At 31.9% G+C, this 23,211-nt stretch overlaps 1 protein-coding gene across 1 annotated transcript in view; it reads right to left on the bottom strand.

Moving 5' to 3' along the window:
* Nucleotides 1-9,713, bottom strand: part of LOC108906174 (laminin subunit alpha-1-like) — a 249,566-nt gene extending 239,853 nt beyond the window's left edge. Inside the window, exon 1 of the mRNA XM_018709372.1 lies at nt 9,506-9,713. Within this exon, the coding sequence (XP_018564888.1) occupies nt 9,506-9,713 (208 nt within the window). The remainder of the gene's footprint in view (nt 1-9,505) is intronic.
* Nucleotides 9,714-23,211: the final 13,498 nt, after the last annotated feature.

Raw genomic sequence — 23,211 nt, 5'->3', positions numbered from 1 at the left:
GACCTGGCACCTTTTGATTTTCATCTTTTTACTTTTCCAAAGGTGTTTATGGGTGGAAATGTTTTTTTTACCGATTATGAGGTCCAGAGTGCCATGAAACAGTGGACCCGAGAGGCGGCGAGACATTTTTTTGACGAACAAATTACAAAGTGCATTGAGCCTAAAGGTGACTGTCGAAAAATAGTGTTTCATATGTATTTCTGAATATGTAAATTTTTCATGGAAATACTACTGTTTCGATTTAAAAAAATTGAGTACTCTTGCTTTGTGGATATGCCTCGTAATAACAAGTAAGATATTACCAAAAGAGTATGTTAATAATACACTCTTTAAATTCATTTGGACATATCTACTTTATTATTAGAGATACACCTATCAAAGTTTATATCACTATAATGCTAAAAAATAGCTATTAAAATATGTTAAAATATACAGCGTATTCTGATAAAAGACATATAAGTTTGACTTGAATCTTCGAAATTTAACATTTAATTGCTTTCTGTATACATAGATACAGTACCTACATATTGAAAACACAAAAATATTTGCTACATCTTTGGCGTATATCGTTTTGCTCCAAGTACGAAAAAAAGTTAAGGGGTGTAAAATGATATGTAACGGTGTACATCAAATTTAGGTTAATTCTTTTTAGATACTTCATTGAAAAACTATTTTTTTCTTCGAAAAATGTGTATGTACTGCGTTCTCATTCTTAAATACATTTTAATTAGATTCCTGTATTAGTCCGTTTAATAGCTGATTTGAAAAATGTTTATAAAGATGTAATAGCACTGAATGCAATAATTCTAGAACTGAGAAGTTTTATGGGTTATTAAAACTGCTCGAGAAGTAAGGAGTGCTGTGTATTAAAATTTTAATGTAATCAAACATTTTAGTACCCATTTAAGGTATTAATTTAAGTGCTGCGGAGTACATCAGAAAACATCGCTTAATCTAAATTTGAATTGGAGATCAATTAATCATAAGGCCCTAACGACTTAAGAAGAGAGGGAAATGTCGTCTAGAAATTTGGGTCTGTGAACAATGCACAGTTAGGAAGCACGTGTTTATATTTGATGATTATATATTTCGTCAAAATACTTTGTTGACGTTAACAACTGCGGTATTAATATTTTGGTATTTTTGAACAAGGTTCAAAAACATGTAGACGTTCCTTGGGAATGTTACTTTCAATATGGACATAAATAATACTTGACTATAAAAATGTGTGTGCATAATTCTTGTTCTCATCTGTGATGACTATTTTAGTTAATTTTATATGAAATTTGAGAGAATACAATTTTTCTTGTTGCATATTCAACAGAGTTTCAAATTGTTTTATCTATATCTAATTGTTGAGATATTCTATTGCACAAAATAGTTGTACGCAACCAGCGTAAAAAGTAAGTGTTTTTGGCACGCAACGTGAAATTTTGACAACATGGAACCTTTTTTGCACAAGTTACATATAATATTTTTCCTACAATTATCTTTTAATAGTTATTTTATGCTGTAAAGGCTTTTTTGTACGATTCTACAGGGGATATATACAGAGTGTCCCATTTTAATCGATTACCCCGAATAATTTTGTAGGATGACCTCCAATTGAAAAACTTCCACAAGATTTTAAGGGGACTGTAGTATAATGATGTTGGTTTTGACCCAGAAGTCAAACTTAAGGGTTTTTTGGAAATCAACATCAGAATTTCAAATAGAAACCCCATTTATTTTATGCAGAAATTGAAAAAGCAGGAAATTTTACGTCCAAAGATGTATTTGATATTGGGTCAGATTGATCCCTCTGAAGGCCAAATCAACTTTCCGATTGAAATTTTATGGTTAAAGTTGCTTAATTTTTGTGGCAAATTCCGTACAAACTATCGTGGTTATGATTTATGGTCTAATTGTGACTGACTTTGAGCGTTAACTTCGGATTTCGTTTTTCTGTCTAAAGATGGGAAATGTGAAAATATCACGTTCAAACACGTACGCTTAGCCTGCAGTTGACGGAGTGTGTCAGAAAGAATTAAGCTTTTTTAAGTGTCTGCAAACAATTTTAAGTTTGTTAAAATGCTGTCGCCAACTGTTTACTTATTTCAATATGTCCCAATGAGTTTTGAGGTTATAGATTTTCAGGTTATGGGTTTTAGAGTTATAGGTTATCGATCTCAAGGATATTGAGTTATGAGAGTATAGGGTTATATGGTTTAAGAGTTGATATTGTTCGGTTTCATAGTTTCAAGCTTTTTTTTTTTGAGGTTAAAAAAAAACGTTGACGTGATGGGGCAAAACAGGTTTCGGATTCGGTTTCAACGACCCAAAAAACATATAATCCACTTGATCTGGTTTAACGAACCCTCCACTCATTTTTTTTGTGGTTCTGTGTTATTTGTCAGTATTTGAAGATGTGAATGTTACGTCGAATTTCACCGACAGCCGCTAATATTGATGGTTTAAGTAATAGACATTATTAACTTCACATTCTAATGGCCCCTATTCTCAACCTTTAGATCCAGAAACCCGATCAACATTGGACTGGATGCTTTATTAACCGTAAAAGCTATCCGAGCTTCGGCTTAAAAAATGAATATTTTAGTTAAAAAACTAAAATCGCGTTTGAAGGACCCCTACGGCCAAAGGACGCAGGGCCAAATATATATTTTTTAACGTCATATTTCTTGCCTTTCCCATCTTTAGATAGAAAAACAAACGAAATCCAAAATTAACCCTTAAATGATCCCTTACTCCCAGGGCTCAAGGTCAGGGTCACAATTAGACCATAAATCATGACCACGGTAGTTTGTACGGAATTTGTAATAAAAATGAAACCACGTCCACTCCAACAGATATTGGATAAATTTTGGAGATCAGAGGTTTTTTGAGGCGACGAATTCAAATCCGATTACAATTTTGCTGTTACTTATTAGAGGGCGCCACTTATGGCAATTTGCATGTCGTTAAAATGTCATAACATTTTTACTCTTCTGAATATCTGTCTATTTGTTTTTTTTTTTAATTTTTTTATCTTGCTTTTTTTTAATCAAAATTATTGTCGATTTGTGAAGGGCAAAAAGAATTTAGGTCATATTTACATTATTAGTAAGATGCAACTAGCACCCTCTACGACGAAAAGTTTTTATGCTGAAAGATTGTCTACAACAAATTTCAAATTGGTTGATACAATGATTTACGAAATATTTTCAGAACTTGAATTATTTTATTTTTAAGTAAGTATATTGAAAAGGAGCAACATTTTATTACGACATTCTTAATCCTATCTCCCCTTTTTAACTCAAGAATCTTCAACTAAGTTGTATGTCATTCTCAATAAAACACCCTGTGTTTTAATTAAATTCCACTATCTAGTGAACAGTGAGAAGTTGAACGAAAACATATTGACCATAACATTTTTTATACAGTTTCTTTCATGTTCATACATTACTTCTATCCCTAAAACGTTTATGTAACTATACTGTTTCCTTGTGGGTTATTTAGTTTTATGTGTTCTGGGTATACCAACAACATAAAGAGGTGTACATAATTCGAATGTAAAGATCATGTTGCTCATCTCCGACACCTACTATAACTCCTCGAATATGTTAATATGAATATTAAGCATATACCTTACTAAATTTACTTTGTCGGCACCTCTTTAGTGGTGTGAATAGCATATTATATAGCGTTTATGTCTATTTCTGAGGGTTGTACAAGCATCAAACTGCTTTAAAGTCATGTGGCAATATAATCGTAAAAGATCGCCGTATATAAAACAGGAAATACCATAAATCACAGCGAGAGGGAAAAATTGCATTGGAAGCCTATTGTAGCACGTAGAATAGTATCTATAAATTTCAAAATTTACTTTTTAATACAACTCGTTATGCTGCCATAATGGATATACTTTTTCTTTCAGAAGAGATGGTAGTGCTCATTTTGCGCAGAAAATGATTTCATAAATTAAATTTTCAAAACGCTCTAAAAATGTCGTTACAATTAGCTTTTAATTTGTGAAATTCTATCATGTGTGCATGCAAAGATCTGCATTCAATAAGTGGCCGTGTTTATCCATTTTGAATCCAGTAAGGAGATAGTACTGGACCAAAAAGAGACAGACGTCCACTTTTAATTCATATTGTGTCCACTAAGAGAGCATTGGCGGACCGAAAGTGAATGATCTTTTTGGACATTTTATTTATAAATATTTTTTATAAGAATTTGAAAGGGAAATTAAATTTAATTATTATTTAATTGGAGATTAAAAAAGTTAAATAACAACTTGGATTGTTAAACTGTTTACAATCCAATTAAATAAAAACCAAATTGAATGGATCTTTAACTTATTACAGTATTTAAAAAATAGTTAAGCGATTTAAGGAAACAATATAATGTTAATATAATATACAGGGTTGGGCAAATGTATCGGAACACCTTTATACAGGGTGAACCATAAGTTTGATTATAAAATACGTATAACAAAAGTTTTAGTAAAATTTTTATTCTTTTCAATGACGTACTTACTTTAATTTCCAACATCTACTTTATTTTTACAGACACGGCGTTGTCGGCAGTTTTTTTTTAATGGACCGCTCTGTTTATTTTAACATTTTTAGAAAGACAGATTTTCTCCTATTACAATGATATAGGGTTTGGTGAGCCTGCGATTTATTGTTCTTTAAAGGTTGAATAAAACAATAAAATAAAGAGTTGGCTGTTTACATTTTTTTTGTCACGCCTACCTGAAAAAGTAATCGGGTTTGCTATCTTTTTTGAAAATTGTATTTAAAAGAAATCAAATCATTTATTCCTGTCAGATGCAGTCAATAGTTGACAGATTAAGATTAGTGATTATTAAGATTGCTGTTCAAACTTCAAGTTATGGGTGAAAGAAGTGAAGATTTTTGTTGTTGATGGTGGTTGGTTTTGGAGACAGGAAGAGATCTCTGCAAGATGCATGCAATATTTTTAATGCAACTTTCCCTGAAAGAAATTCTCATACTTGAAAATCAACAGTTTTAAGGGTTGTGAAAAAGTTTCATGAAATGGGAAGTATTAAGAGTCTTGCAAAATCCAAAGGGCGGTCCGTTTAAAAAAACTGCCAACAAAGCCGCATCTCTAAAAACAAAGTAGACGTTGGAAATTAAAGTACGTTACTGAAGAGAATAAAAGTACTACAAAAACTTTGGTAAAAGGTATATTTTAATCAAACTTATGTTTCACCTTGTATACAGGTGCACCAACACTTTGTCCAACCCTGTATATTTACAAAACATTTATCTGAAACAACAAACCAAGGTGAGGTTTTAATTAGCTTATTTTTGTGTCATCGAGAAATCTTATACAAGGTACAAAAATGTATTTTATTAGAGGAGTAATTTTTTTAATTAGAAGTAGGTTAAATGGGTATAATATTAGTAAATTAATTAATTAAAGTAAATGATAAAAAATGTATTAATATATCTCATTTCGGTGATCTTCATTTCACTAAGTTCATTCTTAACATTTCTTCATTTTTTAAATTTTTTCTTGGTTTGCCAAATTTTACGTTTTTACCTCACATTTGAACAGAACATTGAGGGTTACATATTTTTAATATAAGCATGGTATTAATACATTTCAAGGTATTGAAAAAAATAAAAGGTAATGGAAATGAAAGTTCCAATGATCAACTTGTTGATGCATTTGACAACAAAATTTATTTCTTTGGCATTTGTTTGAAATTCTAATAACTAACTTAAGAGTAATTAAATTAGTAATTATTTAGCTTTCTCACATAGCTCGTATATTTTTTAAATTTCTATATAACATCTACATATAATCAATATTATAAAAATAAGTGAGTAATTGTATTTAATTCGTCCAACAGAGTCTCGGACAATTTTTATCCTTAAAACGAATAAATGAGATAATAAATTAAACACCACCACTTAAATTATTCCAAACCGGACGACATATTTTTTCGCTACGACTGCAGCCGCAAACTGGCTCACGATAAATTGTGAGCCATAAATTGTGAGACATAAAATTTCTTCACATGATTGACTTCATAGATACTTATAGTGTAATTAATTTTACACCTATTTGGTGGCTATGTAGTCACCCAAGTGGTCTTATTCTAGGCGATCTAGCACATTATTCTTTTATTGTAGTGATTTAATATTGGTTTCAGATCAATTTATTATTTTAAATGAGAGTAAAAGAGCAAAACCATGCATACTAATCATTTTTAATAATAATAATTTATTCCTTTGTTTTGTAAATATTAGAAATGTTGAAAACATAAAATATTTTTAAATCTGTGTTAGAGATGTTATTGCATGGAGAACGTATGTATATGCATGTATGTATTTAAGTCACCTGCCTGTATCTGCCAAAAATTCAGGAGTTTAATTTTGTTGTTGATAGATTAATATGCTTAAACCTCATGGGACTAAATTTAGTTAAATTTTTATTAAGGCTTTCTGCATGGTTCAAATAACTGAGTTTGATGCACCAGTTTAACATAGATTCTGACATCCACATTAACTTTTCAATTTCACGCAATTTCCGTCTAATGAAAGCTAACCTAATCTTTAAAAAATCAAAAGCAAATTAACAAATTACATACGTCTTCCAAACATGGATATCATTTATACTGTGAAATGTGAGTATTATCCATGTTTGAAATATAATTTATTTTAAGATATTCTAGACTTAAAACGTTTTTAGATATGATAGTATTTCAGATGTAATAATGATAAAATATGTGAAATTGTAAAAATGGATTTGTAGTAATTTATAAATTTCGGTTAAATTAAGAACATAGCGCTTCCATAAAAAGCACCATAGATACTGCTTTATTTTTTAAACATACATGGATAAACCTACTATATTTTGCTTTATTAATAAAAGTTAAAACCTGATCCCCTTCAAATACTTTTGATTCATTCTGAACACATCCTTTAGAGATCATTTTCAAAAATGATATAAAGCGGAGAGAACAGGAAATGTTACTGTTCTCGTTAACAATTAATGGAATATTTGGCCCATAGGGTATTGGGAGAATATTTTTCGGAACAAAATTCAATCAAAAGCATGAACCGAAGTCAAATAAAATCAAACATACCAATTCCCGTTTACTCTGTTATTTTATTTCTCAATTTCCATTCAATAAATATTTCATATTTGTCGACAATGGTCTTGATTTAATCGATAATAAATTTTCTGCTGTGTCTGTAAGTAAAAGTATCAGAAACTATCAGCATAACTGTATAGGCGATCTAAAATAATTTTCGTTCAGAAAAATCGATTATTTGTGAAAAATAACATCATGTATGCACCGCAGACATTAATGGATCCCATCATGCTTTGGACTTAGTTCTAAATTAACGTCGACCTCAGGACAATATAATCCCTATAACACCCTTGATACATAGGCAAATAACTATTTTGCTCCTTTTCCTTTTTATCCCACAAAGTAGCTGTTTTTCATAATTGCACACATCTGGATATAAAGAGACACATTGCTTTTGCAGCTTATCAGCTACTTATGTGCAGTTTAGGGTTTTATTGCCATAACTACCAATTGCAATATGATTTTCTTAGTTTTTTTTGTTTTGACTGAAACCATGGTAAAGTGCAGCATTTAAATTAACGTAATTTCCACTGTCAATTATGTCTCTTGAAAAGAAAATACAAATTTATATAAGCCTATGGTTCCACATTCCTGTGTACGAGCGTAACAACCTCATTTATCTCATATTGTCCGCACTGTACTATATCTAGCTAATCCAGAAAAAATATTATATCGGTTACGCTTGGAATAACGTATTACAACAAGAGCTAGATGAGGCAATCTATCTGATTCTAAGTTTAACATAGGAGATAATCTCAGTTGATCAAAGCTCATATTTTACGGCTGTTCTTGAATACATTTGTGTACTTAACTACTTATAACAAAACAAGGTTAGTTTAATTTATCTAACTGAAGAACTTACATCAAACTGTCTTTATGTAAAATTGTTTTCGTATATTTTCAGGACAAATAGTACTTATTAAAAAATAAAAATAAATTTTTTATAAACATTGTCATAAAATAAGGAAAATATACCTCTCTCTAATAGATATGTATATTTTTGAGTTATCTTAAAAATCTTCCTAGGAATCTTCTACTTATTTTAAACTTTGACTTAGGGCAGCGGTATTCAAACTGTGTTCCGTGGAACCCTGGGGTTCCCCATAACCACTCTGGAGGTTCTACAACTAAGTCGAAAATTCAAAATTTTTGAAATTAACAATAGTGATACAACCAAATTCAAGAAAATTTATACTCTTACTTAAAACTAGTGTTTATAAATATTTTATATAATCAGTAAAAAAAGTGTTCGAAAGGGGTGGGGGTTCCACAAAAAAAAAACGGTATAAGGTTTCTAATGTTGACAATGTTATTCAAATCTCTCGCACGTAGAGATAGATCTTATTAGTTTTACTTAACTTATTTTAATTTGTGAAATATGTTAAACTTTCTTCTTTTCTTCCTAAAGAAACTTTTTTGGAAATTGTCCGATTTTATGATAATTTACAAACGCACCTTCATGTAAACTTGAATTTCTAAGAAATGATTCGGTTTATCACAAGAGTACATACTTTCCTTAGTAATAGAAATATCGGCATTAATATTTTTAATTAAAATTTACTTGATGCATAAGTTAGGTTTTATTTTGATAGTTATATAATATTAATCAGAAGCTTTGGGCACATTATGCAATACATTATTGTCACAAAGTCGTCAAGCATAAAACACAGTTAAAATGTATAGGTAGGTATATTTTGCTCGTATTGTGGGAATCGATAATGCCCGTAAAGTCGTTAACACGTATATTTGAATAATGCCGTAACTCTCAAATTCTGATGCAGATAGTATGCTAATGGAAGCTTCAAATATACTTGTAAGTATATACCTCCATATTCAATATGAAAATTAGTTTTCCAAATAAACTCGTTTTCGGCTTTTTGAATAAAAAGAGTAACGATGATACGTGTTCATGATATTTGCAAAATTTGTTAATATAAGATGTATATGTGTGGGTTATAGCTATTGATTCATTTTACTTATACAGTGTGACAGAAACAGCTTGTTAAAAATAAAGGATCCTGTGATCCTGTCTGTATAACATAAAGGTCGGTGAGATTTGGTTTACTAATATCGTGTATGTCTTCCATTAGCACGAATTACTGCTTGACACCTACGTGGTAAGCTTCGGATGAGCCTACGAATGTCTTCTTGTGGTATATTCTCCCATTCTTCGATTAGGGCATTTGTTAACTTTTTGGAAAGTCTGAGGTGGGTCTGGGCGCCTCCGAACACGCCTATCTAACAAATCCCAAAGATGTTCGATGGAGTTTAGATCAGGACTTAGCGGAGGCCAATCCATGGATTGAATCCCGTGATGTTGAAGGTAGTTCATGGTGATAATCGCAGTATGTGGCCTTGCGTTATCTTGCATAAACAGAAAATTTGGACCTATACCATAAGCGGCTGGTATAACATGATCTTCTAGAATGAGATCAATGTACCGTTCAGCGGTTAGAGCCCCTGGAACTATGACAAGATCGGTTCTTTCATCAAGACTAATTCCGCCCCAAACCCACTGACCCACCACCAAATCTTTCGACTTCTTGTATGGTAGCTGAAGAATGGCGTTCATATGGACGTCGGTATACACGTACTCGACCATCACAACGACTTAAACGAAATCGTGACTCATCGTGAAGAGTACTGGTCTCCAATATCGAAGTTGCCATGCCACATGCTCACGTGAAAAATGTAAACGAGACCTTATGTGATACGGAGTTAAAATAGGTTTTCGCACGGGTCTTCTTGGTCTCAAGTTTGCTTCTCTCAGTCTATTCCTAACTGTCTGATCGGAAATTTTCAACCCATGAGTCGTTCTGAGCCTACTTTGAAGGTCTTTTGCTGTGGATGTATGAGAACGCAAGAAGGATAGGACTAAAAACCTGTTCTGAATTCGGATGTTTTCCTCTTCGGACCTTGTCCAATGCGTCTTTTATATCCCCCGGTTTCTAAGTAACGATTCCACACGCGATGGATGACAGAAGGGCTTACGTTAAAATCTCTTGCAATCTGTCGAGTACTGGTGCCATACTCTATACTAGCAACAACACGAACGACTTCAACTTCACGATTCCACACGCGATGGATGACAGAAGGGCTTACGTTAAAATCTTTTGCAACCTGTCGAATACTGGTGCCATACTCTATACTAGCAACAACAAGAACGACTTCAACTTCACGATTCCACACGCGATGGATGACAGAAGGGCTTACGTTAAAATCTCTTGCAACCTGTCGAATACTGGTGCCATACTCTATACTAGCAACAACACGAACGACTTCAACTTCACTTAGATGCCACAATTTATGCTGAACTGTCAACATTGTTTACTACTCCAAGGCACAGTATATTTCTAAATTGAAATTTTGATTGTATGTTTCACTTTATTTCTTGTAGTTTTTTTGAATTGGTACTATTGTCTCAAGAATAATTATGTAAATTTGTTTTATTTTCGTAAATTTATTTGAACAAAATGTTAGTCTTTAATATATGCATTATTAGATTTATATAGTATTACAAATAAAAAAGTTATTGAGATTTAAATAAGTGTCCCTCTAATTATTTTGTGCAGTGTATTACCACAAATGAGTAAATTTATTAAAATGCTCAATATTGAGTGGAAATGTACTCAATAATTTCAGACAATGGATTCACATCGTACTTTCCGCTTTTACTCACCGGTTATTTTACAGTATACTGCAGCCGCCATATTTTATTCGGAACTTTTCGGATTCGGATTCGGATTCATGACCCTAAAAACCCGGGGCAGCAAAAATATATATAGAAAAATGACTTGAAGGGGTATGTGGTACCTTGGTCTGTAGGTGGTTTTCTACCCTTTGAGGGTGTTGTATTATATTATTTTGGTATGGTGTCTATCAGCCTACATTTATATCATAGGCTGATTCAAAATTCAGTAAAAAAAATTTAGGGGTGTATTTTTGAGGTCAAAATAAGATTTTTTTCCCTATGAACGTGATTTCAAAATAAATTTAAATATTTTTCACCGCAAATAGTTAATAATTTTGGAAAATCTCTTCATCAGCCAATATCTTGGAAACTGTTGATCTGAGAGATTTCGACTAAGCATACCCCTTTTGCTTAAAATTGATAGGGGAATAAAAACACTAATACGAAAAGCACTAATACGAAAAGCACTAATACGAAACGTCAATGTACGGGGTAGCAAAAATGTTAGGGTCAATTTAATTCAAGAGTACCCTTATAGGTGGTGTCCTCCACAAGCAGCATCAAAGGCAATGACATATTCATCCTAAAAAACCTCGTACCTCAACTTTTATGCATACAATCAAATCTATTTGGAAATTATTTCTAAAAAATTGAAAAAAATAAAAGACCTTGACACCCTGTATATCTAAAACTAAACATTTGTGGACACAGGACACATATTTATAGGAAAAAAATTCTTATTTCGACCTCCAAAATACGGCACTAAATTCTTCGTACTGAATTTTGAATCACCCTGTATATTTGGTAGTATAAAATACAAGGCTACTGTTTTGCACTATTATTTAATCCTAGGCCTGAAATTAACCCCTTCGTAGGGGTGGGTATGGATTTAATTTGGATATATTTCCTTCCATTGCTCAAAATATTATTTTAAAATGTTTTCTCAATTATTGATTTACAAATTGATGCTTTTCATTACAAAGCTTTATCTTATCCTCACTGTTTCATTCCATTTTAGGGGATATTTTAGCGTTTTATTAAAAGATGACTTGGTAAATCCGTTTTTAGGCTACGGATTAGGATTCAGCATAAAAAAATACAGAAAATCTATTTCCTCTTTTTTTGTGGGATTGTATTAAATATTGTCGTAATTATGCCTTAACATGTCTGTAAATTTAAAATATATTTTAGTTTATTATGAAATCGGTCATTATACCTACACGTTTTAAAAGTAATTATGACACATTTACGAGAAATTTAAAAGCTGGTGATTATTCTTTATCCCCTACGTTATCTTACTCCAAGAAGCTCTCAGTCAGGGACTTCCTCGCGATAAGTAAATATTTCTCCCCGATAACGTGGCTCCTATCTAACATTGAATAGATACCCATTACCGACAATTTAAAGCCATAAAATAACAAAAATGTCCCCGGCCCTTGGCCGATGGCTACATGCCGGCGCACCCCAGACTACAATAGAGGCCGACCTGCTTTGCCGGGATTATTCCGCTGAAACTGTGGGATGCCTACTGCGTGACCAAACCACTGTAAGGAGGAATCTTCGAAGCGTAAGGGTCGGACTTGGGGTTACTACCATGAATTTAAGGAGGCTTAACTTCGTTGTAAAGGAAAAGTATGAACCTTAATAAGGCCGAAGCTAAAAAGATACTCTCTAGAATTATTTATTTGTGGCATCTTCAGGGGTCCCTATACTTATGTACACACCTACATAAGAAAATTGTAACTTTAGATGACTCCAGTGTTCTATTTGAAGGAATAGTAATTATAAGTGATTTTTTAAAGTTAATTTATTCTTTCGACCTAAATGTGACTGTGACTCAATGCACCAAAGCTACTGGGTGCGTTGATAACTGAAGTCTGCGATCCCAGTTTGCCAGACCATTATGAACAATTAATTTATACACATTAAGGACAGCATTAAACTTATCATAAAACAATTAAAAAAATGGCTTTAAAATAAATAAATTGGAGTTATAAAGTGTAGCATAAATAAAAGGAAATAATCATTTTACTATAGGAAAAGCTAGTTTTTACTTAAATTTATATGCATAAAAATCAAAGCAAAACTTTGTACTCATAGTACATCGAGGAAAAGCATCGTTTGCGGCAAGTAAATGCTTCATTTTTTATAAATATACTTTCTACTAGAAGTAAATGCTATGCCTCAACATTTTGGAAATAGCTCTCGAGCAGACTCTACTAATATTCAATACCTGCAAGAAAATGATGTCTAATTTTAAACGATATGTTAATTAGATAAATACAGGGATGGCCAGAAGTACGGAATAAAATTCATATCTTTTGAATGAGTTAATTTTTTTATAAACGCCGAAACACGTTAACTGACTGATTTTTTCCCATCTTTGGATTATATAATAATTAATTTTTCTTCAACACCCTAACCCCCAGCTACCCCTACTTTTTTTTTCAAATGGAAACATAAGGCATGAGGGGGCTCGTTGAAAAGCTTATAGAAAACCGAATCCAGCCATACCAAATAAACAAGTTTTATTTTTTCAATAGCAAGGTTTTTAGGGTTGTATAAAACACCTACTTAACAAGTGAAATAAAATTTAATTATCTTCAGTGTTATCCTCCATGAATTTGCACAGAATAAAATAAAGAATTTGAAACTGTACCTATCACTGCTAACGCAAAAAAGATATATTTTTTATGTTGCGTTTTTTTGGCACCACTTACTTGCCAGGCTTTCTGGTTAATTTTTCGCTTTAGTTGTAAATTGGAGTTCGAAACGTTACTATTGTGTCAAAATCAAGTTATTTACTGAATTGCAATGGTATTGTCGGAAAGGCAACGCATCGAAATCTTGATATTGCTTGGATGTGGAGACAAAATAAGAAGTCAGGCTGAAGTGCGCGATTTATTTAATGCGAAATATCCCGAAAACCAAATCTCGCAAGGGACAGTTAGTAAAATATTTCACAAATTTGAGGAACACGGTACAGTACAGACTTTGCCCAAAACTGGACGGGCACGTGCTTTGAATGAAGAAAAGAAATTAGACATTGCATTAGAACTTGTTGAAAATCCTCATACTTCAACTGTTTCATTGGCCCGCAATCACGATGCTTCTCGAACTGCAATTCGAATGTTTCTGAAACAAGAGAAATACCACCCCTATAAGGTATGTCTTGTCCAAGAGCTTTTGGAAGACGATTATGATAGGCGATTACAATTTTGTGAGGAAATGATGAGACGGTGTGACGACAATAATGGTTTTCAACGAGACGTACTTTTTTCGGATGAAGCTACGTTTTATTTAAATGGAGTGGTTAACAGGCACAACTATCGCTTTTGGTCCCAGGAAAATCCACACTGGACATGCGAATCGCATACGCAGCATCCACAAAAAGTTAATGTATGGGCAGGTATCATCAACAACAGAATCTTGGGCCCATTCTTTTTTGAAGAAAATCTTACTGCCGCACGCTACCTGGATTTCCTAACATTTGACCTGATACCTGCTCTAGCTGTGATTTTCCCTCATGAAATTGATCCAGATATACCGAATGAAAGAATTTGGTTCCAACAAGATGGCGCTCCCCCACATTTTGGTATTGATGTTCGAAGATACTTAGATGAAATGTTTCCAAATCGCTGGATTGGTAGACGGGGTACAGTTGAATGGCCGCCAAGATCCCCCGACTTAACACCCCTGGATTATTTTCTTTGGGGATATTTGAAAGAAAGAGTCTACCAGGACAGACCGGATAATATTGAGAATTTAAAGAACAAGATTAGGGCGGAGATGCATAATTTACCAGCTGAAGTCATTCAGAATGCTGTGGACAGCTTTTACTATCGTCTTGGAGAATGCCAAATAGTGAATGGAGGACATTTTCAGCATTTGCGACATTGAGTTTATTTTTGTAAATTATCTAGTTGTTTCAATTTCTAAATGAAAAAAAACTTGTTATTGAAAAAATAAAACTTGTTTATTTGGTATGGCTGGATTCGGTTTTCTATAAGCTTTTCAACGAGCCCCCTCATGCCTTATGTTTCCATTTGAAAAAAAAAGTAGGGGTAGCTAGGGGGTTGAAGAAAAATTAATTATTATATAACCGAAAGATGGGAAAAAATCAAAATCAGTTAACGTATTTCGGCGTTTTTAAAAAAAATAACTCATTCAAAACATATGAATTTTATTCCGTACTTCTGGCCATCCCTGTATTGGACGGATATTGATTTTAGATGATCTTAAATTAAGGAAACTCTGTTTCAAAAAGATATTTTAATTGAAGGCAACAAGTGATAACGACAATACAAATACAAATTCATTTTGTACATTTCAGAAATACCCAATGAGAATTTACGTTTCTAAAGTTACTAAAAATACATATTAAAACCTTATTTCAAATAGTAACTAGACGCTGAATCAGCTTTCTCGATGGTGCTTAAGTTGTTGGGTCTAGACGCTGTTGAAGTTTTATGAATGAAATAAAGACAAAAAATGTATTCTTATTATTTATTCATACCTATTATTTTGTACTTATGCACTCTTCAATAATCTTTATTCCGGCATAATTGTGAGCTTTATTTGTATGTATTGCATTCTAATAACTGTATTTGATGCCTGATTTCCTGTAGTTAATATTATCTGTACGTTTAGGAATTTACAGTTCTTATCGATGATGGCAATAGATAATTTATTCCTTCCGCGAATTACTATTCTGAAGAAAAAATAATGTGTATCTAATGGATATTAAAATATTCTACATAGTAGAAAAGTATTTTTTAAAGACATGGTGTTGCGTTTAAGACATATTCTTCAAATATTTTTCTAATATTTTGGAAATATTTACATCAAACAAAGCTTACGCATCATTTTAGCTTTCTATTTTCGTTTATAAAATTTAATCATTATGAGTCTTCCAATTTTTAACATGGAGATAACATAAAAAACATAAAAATCCGCAAATATCTCGCAAACTATAAGAAACAAGCTCCAATTTACCTTAATAAAATCGAAAAAAAAAATAAATTTCGCATTTGATTGTATTGTGTGTGATCGAAAACTTTTTATTTCTAAGGTCCTAACAATTTTTTAAAATATCTATAATGTGTTTCTTTGAAATGCATTAGGTTGATAATATAGAAGTTTTTTTATGTTTAAATGGTTACACTGTGTCTTGTTGTGTTCAGTTTTGGTAATATTTTTTATTGTCAATTTTTTTAATATGTCTAATAATACGAAATCGGTACATTTTACAACATTCGTCTGTGTATCAAGTAGGCTTTAAATTCAACAAGATATTAAAAAATACAATAATGTACAGACAATTAAGTTAGGTTAAATTATTTTAAAATTTGTTTTGCGTACCCTGTATAACTATTTCTCCAGTTTTTAAATATCGTAATACATCTATGTGAGAAACCATTATAAATGTGGCAAAATTTTGTATATACCCTTTTAACCTATTTCTTTATTATTCTGATACATAGTTTTCAAGTTATCTTATAAAAAACATTTTCAGAAATTTCTGCTTGAACACCTCGGATATTAATCTTTTCCTTACGGGAAAAGTTTACGGTTTATGGGAACTTATGCTGAGAAATTTTGTCACCAAATGAAGCACATTTTATTGTCTTGACATATCTTACCGTTCTTCTGGTTTACTTTGCCTTTTATAATTTTTACCACGCTTACTTGAAACATCTTTTAATGCCGGCATTCCATTCATTTGGACAATATGTGGGCACCCCGTGAAAAATAATAAAAACTAAAATATTTTGTTTACTCGCCTTTCACTTTCTTGAACAAACACAGTTCAATGGCTTTATTTAATTTCGGTAAGACAAATAAAATATGTAAAGGAAACAATCCCAGCCGGGAATTATAAATAATGTGACTTTTTCTCACGTTATGTTGAGAAGAGAAAAAATGAAGGGAGGTAATATACACACGAATGAAGTGCTTTTTTAAGGCGCACCTTAAAGATGTCGTCTCCTAAAAAAAGAACTTATTCATATTATTCAGGGTGAGTAGACATGCATCGAAAACATATATTCGAAGTGATTTATTAAAAAATTTGATAAAAATTGGACATAATGCTGTTATAAAATTGTTATGTAGCAAAATAATGATATCCTGTTTCATTGAAAATTAAGAATATACAGGATGATTGGGCAATTTCCAAACTGGAAATATTCTACAACAAAATATGATAATTGAGCTTAATGTAGGTACCTTATACAAATGTTGGAGATTTACGAGATACGGGGCGTTCAAAATCAAAGTTTTAATTTGAAATTTCTCAATAATTTTGGAATTTTTGGAAGAATTAACTCGAAAATTGGTAGTTTTATGTTTTTTGGTATGAGAATTACGAATTTTATGCTGAATTTGCCGCTATCTGTATAGGGCGTTAGTTACATCCTGTTACGTTAGTAAATCAGAACACATTTCTTTTGTTTAATGAACTATTTCTAAAGTGAGTTAAAATTGTAAAAGGTGTTCTGTTTTACAAGGGAAGGTACTTGATTAATTCATCTAACTCTATCTGTTTTGGAGTTATTTGCATTTTAAACGTTCAATGTATTTTGTTTTTATAAAATTTTATTCGTTTAAATTACAAGTATGCGGGGTAACAGCAAAAAAGCAACAAATAACAAATACAATCAGTAACAGTAAAAAAAAACAAAACTTCAAAATACCCGCCCTCCACCTCAGTACACTTTGCAATGGGTTCTCTTACAGATTATTTCAATATTAATTGAAATGTGTCTATTATTTTTAGTCGCATTCATGGCTTCTTAAATTTTTTCTTGTAACTCCTCGATGGAATTCATTTTTTCTTTGTAAACTATTGACTTCTCGGTGGCCAACTAAATTCACCTCCACGGCCAATCCACCGATGAGGAAAATCGTCATTCAGGTACTGGCGCAGTGGCAGAAAAAAATGTGGCGTTACGGCAAGATGGGGCATAAGCCTTTTATTAAGAAAATCTTGGTTTTCGGTTTGTTTATCTAGTAAAAATTGAACAATTTGTAGGCTAGCTAGTAAATCTTGAGGTAATACATTTGGAAAGGATAGTAGTATAGTGATATGGACGGAGATTGTTTTTCTTTAAAATTCTCCAGAGAGTCAATTAACCAAGGACATTTAAATAAAGGGGACTTACTTATTTACATTTCTAGATGAAGCCTGGTCTATTCACAGTCTAATTGTATCATTGTTGTCAGCTGTATAATTATACTGGAAATGTACTTAATATTTTTATCGCAATTTTCATCACAATTGTGAAAATTATTATTATAGGATAGTATTATTAAGTTATGCATACAATATTGTTAAATTCTGTACATATTAAACTATTTTTCATTTTTCATATTTGCCATGTTTGAAGACTTGGCAACTACGCAATAATTTGTAGCGTGTTCCTCGTTCGTTCTGCCGTGGTTGGCAGAATATGGCGTCTCTTGTTAGAAAATAGTTGTGATTTTAGTAAGTGAAACGCGATTAGTGTTTATACATGTATTTTGGATAAACTTTTAAGTTGTGAATATGGTTATCCTGTCTCGATTAGACGGTTGTAAATATTTCTTAACAGTTTGTGATTGGGTTGTCTTCGATTTGAATATAACTGTAAATTCTTTCTGTTTGTACTAAAATTTGGGCAAAAATACAAATTATAACACACATTTCACTGTTGGAAAAATCATTATGTCGTGTCATTTTTTAATATTAGAACTTTTGCTACAAATAATTACTAAATTAGAAAAAGAGAGATAATCTTAAACACTCTTATTAATTTGACACACAATTGTCAAATATTTGTTGATACGAAAAAGTGACATGTGCTGACAGAAGTCTACTTGAAAAAAGTCAAAGCAATAACGGTGGCTAAGGCGATTTTACATTGAATGTTTAAAATGGAAATAACTGAAAAACATATAAAATTAGATGAATTAAACAAAAATACCTTTTCTATGTAAAATTGAACTGCCTTTTATATTTTTGACTCACTTTAGCCATATATCGTTAGACCAAAAATATGTGTTATGATTTACTGCATAACAGGGTGTAACTAACGCCCTGTAGGTACAGCTACTAATTTTCGAGTCGATGATGCTAAAAATTCCAAAATTATTGAGAAATTTCAAATTAAAATTCCACTTTGGCGTGTAGTATCTTCAATTTAGAGATTGCCCATTCTTAATTAATCACCCTGCATTTATAGCAAGGTGTAATAAATAGAACGTTAAAAATTTAAAGTGTGTACCTATTTCTATATAATTTTCCCGCTGCGATGCAGAGCAACATTTCTCCTTTGAGAAGCGTTAGTATTTTAATTGTTTCTTAAATGTCAAAATGACTGAAGGAATCAATCAAAATTCGAAAAGGAATAATTAATAATCCGATTATTTTTCTTAAGTCAATTAAATGAAAAATTAAAATTGGTTAACTGAAACAGAAAAGACTTTTTTGTCTATAACAAAATATATAGCCGTTGGAATCAAAATAACTATTTGGGTGACAGAAAAGAGAAAGTTAAACAACAGTAAAACATTGCCTATCATTTGTATCTCAAGTACGAAACGTTCACGGAACGTTCATATACAATTTATTGTTTCAATTCTTATTTATGTACTTAGTTTATTAAATTAATACATAATTAATGCACATATTAAATTAGTCAAAGAAATATGTCGGCAGTGTGGGTGTATTGTGTTTCTACCCCATCCATTGTCCTGAACATGCATGGGGCGCCAAAGAGGCCCTCTCAGTAAGGCCGGAACCCCTGTTGGTGGCCTGAAGAGCATTCACTTACCCCATGTTGAAACACGGGCTTATAATTCTCATTTTTATGAGGTTCATAAATTAGTCTGCCTCTTTTTCCCAAAAGGTTTGCGTGGCGTTGATTTGTTGTTTATAATTTTATTTTAACTTGTCGGTTTATTGAGGAAATATTTACATGTAAAATTGTATGCCAACATGTGATCTGATAATTGCGTGTAATAATAATTAAAGGATCTTGCTTTATGAGTTTGTTGGCACCAGACAGAATGGATAAGCCACTTCTTTGATTATTTTTATTTACACTGGACTTTTTTTTACGTTATTTACAATAATTTAGACTTTGAATCAGTGTTTAAGTTAATCATGTCGTTAAGCCTGGAACGCGGATAATCCCTTTACTGTTTGTTTAGAAATAAATGTTTGAATCTGTTTTGTTGCCAACGATTAACAAAGTGGTCTGCAATTAATTGCTGTGGTCATCTCCGGATGTTGTAATGAAACAGATAAAAGTCTGATCATTAAAAACATCAACATATTTAATTGAATATGAAGAGAAATAAAAATAAATAAAACACCCGGAATTTGCTACTTTCTCAAATAACGTTTTTTAAAAGATTTGCGTAAAATAATTAACATACATTTCATAATTTTTTAATATTTAGTGCAACAAAAGGGTCTATTCTTTAAGCGCCTGGGTTAAATTTGACGGATAGTTAAAATTCTGGATTTTAAGGTTTTCCTCTATTCTGTAAAGTAAAGCGATCGTGGTTATTCGGAAATTGTAGTTCAAACGCGCTCAAACAATATCATGAAGAAGAAGAAGACAAAGTATTGATATTTAACTTAACTGTCTATTGTTTATGTCTCTGAACCCACTCATTATTTCTTCTGTTTCGTTAACTGAGAGCTGATAACTTCTTTGTCCAAAAAAATTCAAAGCCATTAAAACTAGAACGTGTGGAGGAATTATAATTGCCCTAATAGGTTGATTTAAGTGTACAGTTAAGCTATTGATTAGTTGCTGACAAAAATGTTACGTCTGGCAACTGGAAAGGATCACTGCTATCACGAAGTTGCCTCCCCCAGATTATCTAACTTCATTTTGATAATTATTATTTTACAAAGTAAACTCAGATTTGTCTATTATTCTCGTTAATTTCAACACGTACCAAGTGAATAAATGCATCGAATGCCATATTCTCTTCAGATTTCAATTTATACAAAAAAAATTCCAATTTAGGAACCTTTAAAATTAACTTTTTAACGTCTACACTTAACGGAAATGATTAAAATTTGACCCAAAAAAATGTCATACAGAATACCAATTTCTGGCTCTATTTAACAACTTTTAAAAATAACCATATATTTCATACATAATATATACCTAAAAATAACGGGCGTCAAAGTTTTAACCCCCTTTAAAATTTAACTTTCCTCTTACAGAGTAGACCCTGAAAAGGAGCAAAATATATGACCACACGTTTGTGGAGGTTTGTATAATACAACTATTTTTCTGACAACTAAAGGGTGTTCAAATTTGCCGGAATTTGTGTTTTTTGTACTAGAATGGCTTTGGTTTTTTAGCAGCTGTTAAGTAGAAACATATCGGTTAATAAATATAGAGTATACGATTGAACAAAGCGTCTTTATTGTTAAAAATTATTACAAATTTGGTGAAAGTTATGCAGAACTTGAAAGAAATTATCGTGCAAAATATGGAAAAACAAATTGTCCAACAAACAGCAGCATATGTAATATTGTGAATAAATTTGAAAAAACTGGTTCAATTTAAGATCAAAGAAGGAAAGTTTGCAGTCGTAGTGTTCGCCCACAAGAAAATCTTGCAGCTGTCGATAATAGTGACACTGCAGTACCAAACACATCAATCATTCATCGTTCACAGCAATTAAGCATTAAAGAAACCACTTTATGCAATATTTTGCATAAGAATCTTCATTTAAAAGGCTTAAAAAATACAATTTACACAAGAATTATTGTCAACTGATCATAGATTATGTCGTACATTTGTTAAAAGGTGCAGTGAAAGAAGAAAATAATGATGCATCCACAAAAAGTAACTGTTTGGTGTGGTTTTTGGTCTGGTAGAGTGAAAATGAAGCTGGAAACGTTGTTACTGGGAGTGGTGCTCGATATAGAACGATGATTAACAACTTTCTGTAAGATGAATGGGAGCTTTTTTATGTGCAGAATATGTGGTTTTAACAGGACAATGCAGCAACAGAAACAATCGGTCTTTTGAAACAGAAGTTTGATAATCGGACGGTTACTCGAAGAAATGTTAATATTTATGATGACAATCCCCAAACCATTCAACATCTGAAAGAAAACATAATTGAGCAAATAACTCAAATTGAACCTCTATTATGTGAACGCGTCATGGAAATTTTGAAAGATTGAAGGTTTGTAAAGCTGCAAGAGGTAGAATAAATTATACGTTTTATTAGAAAATTAAAAAGATCAAATTTGAACCTCTATAAAGATAAATACCTACACATCCGGTAGACATAAGCAATTCCAGTATATGATTCGATAACAGAATGATATTTGTATTGATGCTTTGTTATGATTAAATTTAGTGTACCTACACTATATTCATGCCTGGAGTATCCGTCTGTTATTACTGGCCGTTTTTGACAATGTTTAGCGCCATAATGAGCAATCTTATACATAATTGCCATTGTAAATATATTGAAAATTTCTAATTTTTATTGAAGCTTCCACTGAGGACGTCATCATTCCATCGTAATAAACTTCCGAGGGCATATAGAACTTCTAAAAATAAAGCCACGTGGGTATATATTTTTTCAGATTCTTCATCGAGTTAAAATTTCGAAAAAAAATTAGTGCTTTTTCGAAAAATTCGAATTTAGAGTGATAGCTTTCCTCTTTGAAGATTTGATTGAAAAATTTGAAGAATTTTTATTATTTATATTACACGTAATGTTTTCTGTTTTCGATAATATGAACAAAAAACTTTCTTATTATTTTTTTAATCGAATAACTCGAGGAGGGAACATATTAGGAGAATGACAAAACTGACACTGAAGCATTTTTGTGAGTTTGTTGGTTCATTTTTATTACACACTAAAGAATTTCGCTATTGAAACAATTTTACTTCAAGAGGTTGTGCATTGGATCATTCATTCAACTTCTCATTGGACTAAGGGTCTAAGTGGTTTTCTAAATACAGTACCGTTTTAAAAAACTTCCACATTTACCCAATTATCTCGATGATATTTGATACAGCCTGATGAAATTTGAGCTAATTATTATTTATCTAATCCACGGATAAAACGTGTATTTACTGGAATAGTGTACAAATATGTATGTTAACCAGTATCTGAAACACTGGGATATTAAGTATGTTTTGGTCCTATCACAGAACGGTTCTAGGACGGTTCAAATTAGTTGACCATTAGATCTACATACAGGGTAGCCCATCTAAAACGTACCGCAAGGCATTACAGGGTAGTAAAGAACTTTTCGGCAAAATCCAAAAACAAGTCAAATTTGTTTCTGAGGGGGACAACTTTTGGCTCAAAAAGCATACCAAAATCTTCAACCCCCTAAGTGGGGGTTCTATCCCCTAAATTTTTTCAAATGGGA

This window comes from Anoplophora glabripennis, unplaced genomic scaffold (genome assembly GCF_000390285.2).
Source record: "Anoplophora glabripennis isolate ALB-LARVAE unplaced genomic scaffold, Agla_2.0 scaffold126, whole genome shotgun sequence".
Taxonomy (NCBI): domain Eukaryota; kingdom Metazoa; phylum Arthropoda; class Insecta; order Coleoptera; family Cerambycidae; genus Anoplophora; species Anoplophora glabripennis.
This window is presented reverse-complemented; position numbering and strand designations above follow the sequence as displayed.